This window comes from Lingula anatina, chromosome 2 (assembly GCF_051362555.1).
Source record: "Lingula anatina isolate TDL-2025a chromosome 2, LinAna3.0, whole genome shotgun sequence".
Taxonomy (NCBI): Eukaryota; Metazoa; Brachiopoda; class Lingulata; order Lingulida; family Lingulidae; genus Lingula; species Lingula anatina.
In genome coordinates this window covers 42,487,539-42,495,855 of record NC_141768.1, presented here as the reverse complement: position 1 = coordinate 42,495,855, position 8,317 = coordinate 42,487,539, and the positions used below count along the sequence as shown (strand labels likewise).

General features: G+C 38.2%; 1 protein-coding gene across 1 annotated transcript; it reads right to left on the bottom strand.

The window, feature by feature from the left end:
* Window positions 1-2,703: 2,703 nt before the first annotated feature.
* On the bottom strand, window positions 2,704-7,686 carry LOC106161189 (RNA-binding protein Nova-1). Its single transcript, XM_013538067.3, has 5 exons — window positions 7,541-7,686; window positions 6,331-6,471; window positions 5,882-6,033; window positions 5,009-5,162; window positions 2,704-4,633 (listed from the first exon to the last, which is right to left on the bottom strand). Exons 1-5 carry the CDS (start codon window positions 7,638-7,640, stop codon window positions 3,441-3,443), a joined length of 1,740 nt encoding a protein of 579 aa, XP_013393521.1. The 5' UTR covers window positions 7,641-7,686; the 3' UTR covers window positions 2,704-3,440.
* Between the last annotated feature and the right edge of the window lie 631 nt (window positions 7,687-8,317).

Genomic DNA, 8,317 nt, shown 5'->3' with positions numbered 1-8,317 from the left:
AGGTCCAAAATTCTAAGAACAAGCACCATTGTTTACCCAACATCACCCTGACCACAAAACCAGCACACACACTGTGACAAACCATCCCATCCTGTCCTTACATTCAGCTACACCATGCCATATACAGCAGCGACATCGATATCACTAACCCACACATCTATAGCATGAACCCACATTGCTTTGGCTTCACAGAAGGCATACCATACACTAATATTGCTACGACAATAAAAATAAAAGCACATCCACAACTAAGACACATCAACAGAACTATCTTCATAAAAGCACACTTGTACAAAGATGTATCAACTTTGCCATCACGAGAACACTGATGATTACACACACTGCTATATGTCATACATACACTCTCATTGTGCATTAGCCAACACTAAGACGCCACATACCCATAAGATTGTGGTGTCACATTTCCTGATATTCTAATGTCATAAGCTTACTGACTTTCCACCATAACAGTGCAACTAACACATCTTAAGCCAACTGCAATCACCCTCTAAAACAATATCAGTGATGGTACATTATATCAGAGTACAGTTTTGAAAAGCATGCTGTGGAGAAATGTTCTGAAAAACCATTATTCTAGCTAACACAGGCCCTTCATTTTTAACCTTCATTAAAGGTATGGTAAAGTGAACATAATTAACAATTCAAACAATATGTTTGCCTACAGCTTTAACCCCTCTCCTGATATAAATGATAAAATAAAAAATCTTTTATTAAAACTGCTTTAGTTTTAATAGCTTAACTATTTTCTTTTCCATATTGCATCTTACAACAACCAAACAGTCCGCTAAATAGAATCCATGATGTATGATACAATTTACCTGTCTCTTGGTAACCCAGTTCAGGAATAGGATGAAGTAGTGCTGTTGTCTCTCAACAGATGGCAGCACATGTTCTCCCAAGGGGAGCAGATGGAAGGCAATGGTATGGAAGGCTCAGAGATGGCTACGCAACTTCCAAGTGTCACGTTTTATAAATACAAATGCACTGTTGCACCCTGATAAAATTTCATTAATTTTATTCTTATTTCATTACAAACAAAATAAACAAATATCTTAGAGCCAAGTATCATCACGACTCTTTATTAACATGGCAATTTTTTTGCCCATTTACAGAAAAGGTGCACTAAACAAAGAGCCATTCCACTCAGTCCTGTAGCCACCTTGGAGCCCAAACAGCAATGAAACACATCTACGCCAGACCAAGAAGCTCTGTAGAAAATGAAAGTAGCATGTAAAATTAGATGAAAATATTGCTAGTGATAGTGATAACCTATGAAAGTTATCATTACTAGTTTACTAGCAGACTATGTTAACTTAACTAATTACACGTAAAAATAATTTGCAAGTTAAATTATCACTGATGATTTTCCCTTAAACAAAACATACTTAAAGTAAAATCATTCGGCAAAATGTTTCTTCCTAGCGAGAAAATTTAGATATACTTGGAATTTTACCTCATAACAAGTGCTTACTTATTACAACTGTACAACCGAATCCAATGGAAAAGAACATGAAATATCTTTGAAACAAGTACCCCAAGGTCTGGTGAGCTGGCTCCACCCTCCCACTCCAAACAGGTCTGAGCATTCTCTGGTCGCTTCTTTTTCTGATGCCACATAAGAGCAGTTTTTTGATCGAAGACAGTTTGCACTTAGATTTATGCAATTTGAGAATCATTTTGTCATTTCATAGCCAATAAGCATCAAATTACTATGTTTCATATGCCTTTTTTCCTCTTCAGTTAAAACTGTTAATTCAAATATGTGATTTCTTGGTCAGACCGATATAAAATTTAGTAGCATTTTTTTGTGGGCATATTGATATGACCCCGCATTCAACTGAAGAAGACAAACTCAAGAAATAACTTTGAGTACAGTGAGCCTATCATTATTTAAAGACATTCTTAAATAAACATCACAAAAAACAGGGTTTTGTTATCATACTGAGATTGTCCATTTTCGCGACAGCATATTTATCAAGTGAGATTTTGCAGAATTTGGAGCATGGCGAGGTCAGAAATAACGGCAAACTAGCAAGAGCAGTAGGGCAACACATAAAAGCTGAGAGAACTTATCAATGTACATTTTTCTGGTCATTTTCTGATGATTCCCTTCACAAAGATTAAGGCTGTCACAATGTCACAAGTATCGCTTGTGACAGATCATAAAACTTTGGACTTTGAATAGGCCTTTGCCATTCTTAGTACTACACATAACATCCTGGTGCCTACCTTGGTCCATGAGCACAACTTCACTACAGAGTTATTCACCTGGGTTCACCCTAGCACTTGCTGATTGCAATAACTTCATGTGATAAATATGAATTTCATTCTGACATAGATCAACTTTTTGAGGTGCAAAACTTGAGGTCAGTTTGTAGGACAAATGTGCCCCAAATTACAGAAAATTATGGAAACTGTCAGCAAACAATGACTAAGTAAAGTTTGTTTCATATTATTTTAACATTAATCATGCTAAAGTGATCCCAGGCACATTTTATTCACAATTCATGAAATGACACGCAAGAGTGTGACGTATGAACATGTAATTAATGAATGGATGATGAATTGGATGAAAAGGTCATTCAACCCATGTGATAGTTCACACTCATACCAAAGTAAACACTTAGCTGTTACACGTAGTAGTGTAAATGGATGATCTCACAACAAAACTCAACCAACATATAAGCTTAGGAACTGTATTCTGAAACTTTTTCTCTGCAGTACACAGTACAGAAATTAATACCATTTTAAGATATCCACCTGATACTATTCAAAACAACGAAACAAAGTAAAATTGATTAAACCAATATGGTTTAAGTAAAAATGGCGGTATGGCAACTGTTGAATTGAATATGCAGAGTTCGAAGATCTAAGATCGAATGTCACATATACTAAATCTTACACACATGAACGGGTATGCAGGCTTTATGTACAGTTAATGTAAGCTGGCACAATCAAGGCGCCATGACGTTAAATGAAGCTGCCGTTGTTCTCTTTTAAAACATGTCGAAAGAAAACTGAATAGTGGCATAAAATATACAGTCTTTGGTGATTGAAGCACACGATGACATACCGACCATTCATACATGTCATGGAGAGTACAAAGAGAGGTGATATTTCCAATTACTCCAGAATATATGAACATGATGGTGGCTGAATTATATAAGATAATGAAATTGACAATAGGTGGCAATAGTGGACATGAAAACATACCAGTCTGATTAAGAGCTGAAAAGATAATGCTATCAATGTTACAATGTAGTCTGAATGTTTCTGTCTTAAGACAAAGTTTAAAAAGAAAAAAAAACTGAAATGCTTTCGTAAAACTCTACAGAAATAATGCAAATGTGGAATCATAAGTTCAAATAAAGTTATATTCTTGATGAGCTGAAATGACTGTGCCTGTGGTGCCCTCCCCCTCACTGCATGCCACTCTGTCGTGCACGCTTGACTTCCTCCTGGCTAATACGCTGCTGGATTATAAGGGCCGCGCGGCTGACGTTACTGGGGTTACCAGTGACGGACACGATGCGATTCCGGGTGCCAGGGGTGAACACTCCCTTCTTGGAGATTTGGATGTTTGCTCCTGTAAATTGCTGAAGCTCTGTGATACCCCTCCCCCCAGGGCCCAGGATCACACCGACCAGCGTGTCGGCAACTTCAAGCTCCTTTTTCGTACCATCTGCATCCCCAGCCCCTCCTCCTTCCCCGCCCACAAATGAACCAATCCCTGTACCAAGGCCGAAAGAGTTCTGATTCTGCCCTCCCATGACATGTTTCTTTTCCCCCGCAGCCCCAGCTGCCATGCCCCCTGCATAATTCCCTGCCCCAAATGCCCCGCCATTCATACCATTGCCACCATAGGAGTCGCTGAACAAGGTCTCGGCACCAAACCCACTGCTGTTCCCATACATGCCAGAGGTGTTGTTACCCGAATTGATCAACCCGGCTGTGGCTTGACCCACAGGCCCAAACACATTACTTCCTCCACTCCCTGCCTGCTGTCCATTATTGGGCATTCCGAGGAGGGAATTAGCACTGTTCATTCCAGGGTTGGCCACCCCACCCCCGGCCCCACTCCCAGAGGCAAAGGCACCATTACTGACATTCCCAGGGGTGGAGGCATTCATGAGACCCCCCAGGTTTTGTGTGAGACTAGCAAGATTGGCCAGGCCCCCCAGCCCCAGCCCCATTCCAAGCAGACCGTAGTTAGCCAGGGTGGTCAGAGCGGCAATTATTTCATCAGCAGCTTGGTCAGAATAGCCACTACCTCTCAATGCAGCTCGAAGATTCTCCACTGCCATGTTACCACCAGTACCGCCTGGGCCGCCAACTGTGCCATTCCCAACGCCGCCACTGCCATTACTGCTGGGTCCGCCGCCACCCAAATTGAGGTTGTTGAGACTCTGCCCGATATTGCTGCCATTGAGAAGACTAGCGGGACTGCGGGAGCCTGACTGGCCATGCGCAAATGGAGACCCTGTTGGGTTAGAACTTGCCACCGGTCCGGATATATCAGCGTAACTTATATTGGGGCAGCTTCCACTCTGTGGGTCTTCTGATATCTTCTGAAGGATCATTTTGACAGCTGCTTTGTCATTATCAGCTTCACCTGGAAAAATGAACATCTGGTACCTAAAGCATACCATAATGCTAAACAGACAAAATGATGTTGTCATTTATTTATTGTCAATTCTTACTTACAGTTATTCACTTACAATTAATGAATAAACAGAGATGTATTGTTTGTTAAAACATTTCATTAAAATTACAACGGTCCCTGAGATAAAAAAATTCCTAGTAAACCTAAAAATGTCTGTCATATTGTTACATTTAAAATCTCAAAATTTCCATATTTCTGGAAAAAAAAAATCCAAGTTAACCTGAAAAATTTATGACAACTTTGAAGTATGAATCTGCTTAATATTTCAATATAGGAGAAATAAATGTCAAAAACATTTGAATAAGTAAAGCTTGACCTGCATACCTGCCACAGTGATGCATCGTTCAGGTAGATTCATTTCTTTTGATTTCTGTGAAATCTGTACGTAGGCCCCGCTCTCCTCTTTGATCTGTCTTATGTAGACCCCACCTTTTCCTATGATCATGCCAGCTGTGCTGTTGGGAACCAGAATCTTGACCTGGATGAAGAAATGAAATACAAATTAATAGCATACAGTTGAATAAATACAAGTCAATAGCTACTCTATATATGCCAGCATAAAATCATGCCATTACAAATTGCAATTGGGTGCAAATACAACGAAAAGATGTTTGCCGTCATATTTTTAAGAGAAGGCTAGAAAAGTGATGGGTTTACTAAAACTATATCAAAATGTCACTTCCTGGAAATATGGCACAAACAATAAGATAACTCAAAAATTAAACTGAAATCAATATAGCTCTCTCTTGGTATCAGAATGATGGAACTAAAAGAGGCAAGGATTTATTATTTATCATACAGCCCCCTCCTTGCTTCAGGAAGATCAATAATGCATAATGTCACTGCTGCAACAGTGGTAAAATATTCACATTTCTGGACAGTTTTATTTCAAGTGATAATGGAATAAAGGCCATCCTGCAGTAACTCATTTCTAAAGATATACCAAGTTTTTTACAAATAAATTACTAAAAAATTCTCTCAAAGTCTCTGAGCAAGTCAATCATTATGCCTGTCAAGGATCATTTTTCATCTAAAACTTTCAGCCTAAATAAAATGTGAAGCAGAATAAATCTGCAGTTGTATAGTTTTATGCAACAACTGATGGTCTTACACATCAACAACTCAATTTATTTTGCTTGTGTGGAAAAAAAGTTGTAAATTTTTTACTATTTTGGTCTCTTCAACATTGCACTGTACCTGTTTATGTCTTTCTAGATTGACCTTGACCTCTCCATCTACCGGTTTAGGATTGGGGTCTGGCTTTTCTCGAATTTTATCCATGACAAAAGAATTGACATTCAGCACAGACTCCAGATTACCCGTCATAAGGCACACACGCTCACAGGTTCCTGGAATTAAAACAGCTGAATCTTTGACAAATGATAAATTGGTTATACGGCACAAATACTCTAGTATGGTAAAAATATGATAAGCGATAAATAATAAATCACATGAAGAATAACAAGCACAATATTTGTATGTATTATCTTATCTATCATAATCTATCATAAATATCCACAAAATTTTTCATATGAACAATAACAATGCACTACAATGTTAGTTATTAGACAATTTTTTTTTTCTAGCATCCAAAAAACATACATGTCATGCATATATGTCATATCTAAAATCCCCATATAACATACCAGGATAAAAGTCATTGGCTTTGGACATCTTTATCCTGGCTCCAGTTTCTTTCTGAAGCTGTGCAATGGTTTCTCCCCCCTTGCCAATGATGGCACCAGCTGCAATACTTGGAACAAGCACCTTAAGTTGGACATTGTCAGCTGAAAAAGATAACATTCTTGAAACATAATTCAACACTTTTTTATCCTGTGATTGAAGAGTTCACTTACAGAAGTGAGCAAAAGGTACCTTTTATCAATTTATAGCTTTTATAGTTTATAGATTTGTAGACAACTCTTTTTAAAGGAATTAGTCTAGCTTATGTACTAATCTCAAGTTGTGCTACTGTAAGTTCTAACAGTAATAAGATTGTGAACACCATGCTAGTTTTCAAGTGTCCATAATAATGTGAGACTTTTGACAAGTGCCCCATAACAATGTCTGAAAACATTGTACTTCCCACACCAAAAGTATCCAACCTTTAATACTATTTATATCTTACTGCCCCCCCCCCCCCAAACACCATCCCAATCCAAGTCAATACTTCCAAAAACTTAAATAATCCAGGTTTTCACACTTGTTAAAAACTCTCTGTACACCTTGGAAAATGGACATATATGCAGTATGTCCAACAACTTTATATATGTATTTAAGTGTTTAATGTTTTCTAGATTAAGTTTACGTAGTGATTTTGATCAATGTTTGTGCTATACAAATAAATTGTATAAGTTTTAGAATTCACTTACCGATTTTTGTTTACACTTAATGAACTCAACTCCCATTATATTTGAATAAGCTCCAATTTTCTTGCAAAAACACCCAAAAATTCAAATAGTTGTCTTTAAAAATAATTTTGACATAGCAGAGACACTGATCAAAGTGGCGAGATAACCGAGTTCGAAAAACATTGAAAATAAGACTTGTTAGTTTGGGGGAGGGAGGGGTGTACACTGTCTTAGTACCGACAAACGTCACGTCTCTCTTAGTCACACAATAACTATTTTAAGTACTAAAATTTAAAACAGCGTCTATTGATGCACGCCGCAAACTCTAACGTTCTAGAAGCACCGCAAATATGTTTCATGTTTATGTTCAATGTTACAGAGGACGCGTAGCAGACCACGCTGTGTCGAGTGTGAAACTCGGCATGGGGAGCAACACGTTTCTGGGCCGCAAGCATTCAGCGTCTGAACAAGGGGAGATATCTTTGTAAGGGGTCTCGAGACTAACCTGCACCCTGGTTTGACCTTTTGGAATTACCACTGTCCATTTCCCCGTCCAGGGGCCGTTTTCTCGAATCCGATGTAGGATCTACATCAGAGTTCATCATGTCCGATACAAATCTCGAATGTTCTCGAGCAGATGCAGCGAGAATTTTCAAGGTCAAACCCACACGCCAAAGTGTAAACATTTTAAGCAATAAATAAACGGAAAAGGTTAGGCATGACCTCTGTGAGCACGTCCACGAGTAATTTTCAATTAAATATTTATATATTGCATAGACTTACATGTCTCAAAACTGTATGCCTCAGAAGAAAAAAATAAACGTTTTATCTGTATCTTGACTGTCGACTTGATTCTTCTGCTTTCAAGTTTCGGCGTTTTTACTGATTTAATTTACACAAGGTCACATTTGAATGTGGAAAACAAAATATTAGAAAAAAAACGAAAGCTCAAATAAAAACAAGAATCAATTTGAAGTCTAAAATATTAATTCATCTAAGACTCTAAGTACAATTTTTGACGCTCCAAAATTACCTCCGCCCCCCACCTTGGAACCCGCAAAACGTGCGCGCTCAGACATATGTATCCAGTACATACTTTTTCTCTCATTTCCCATGTGAGCTAAGTGTTATATGTAAGAAAAAAAATTCAACTGTCCAACACTTCTACCTGATTTTCTCTCCACAAGGAGAGTAATATTTCACTACTCTATAGGCACAGTGCCCGTATTTTAATTAGGCCTAATATTAAAATAACATAAACTGCATAATACCTGTAATACCT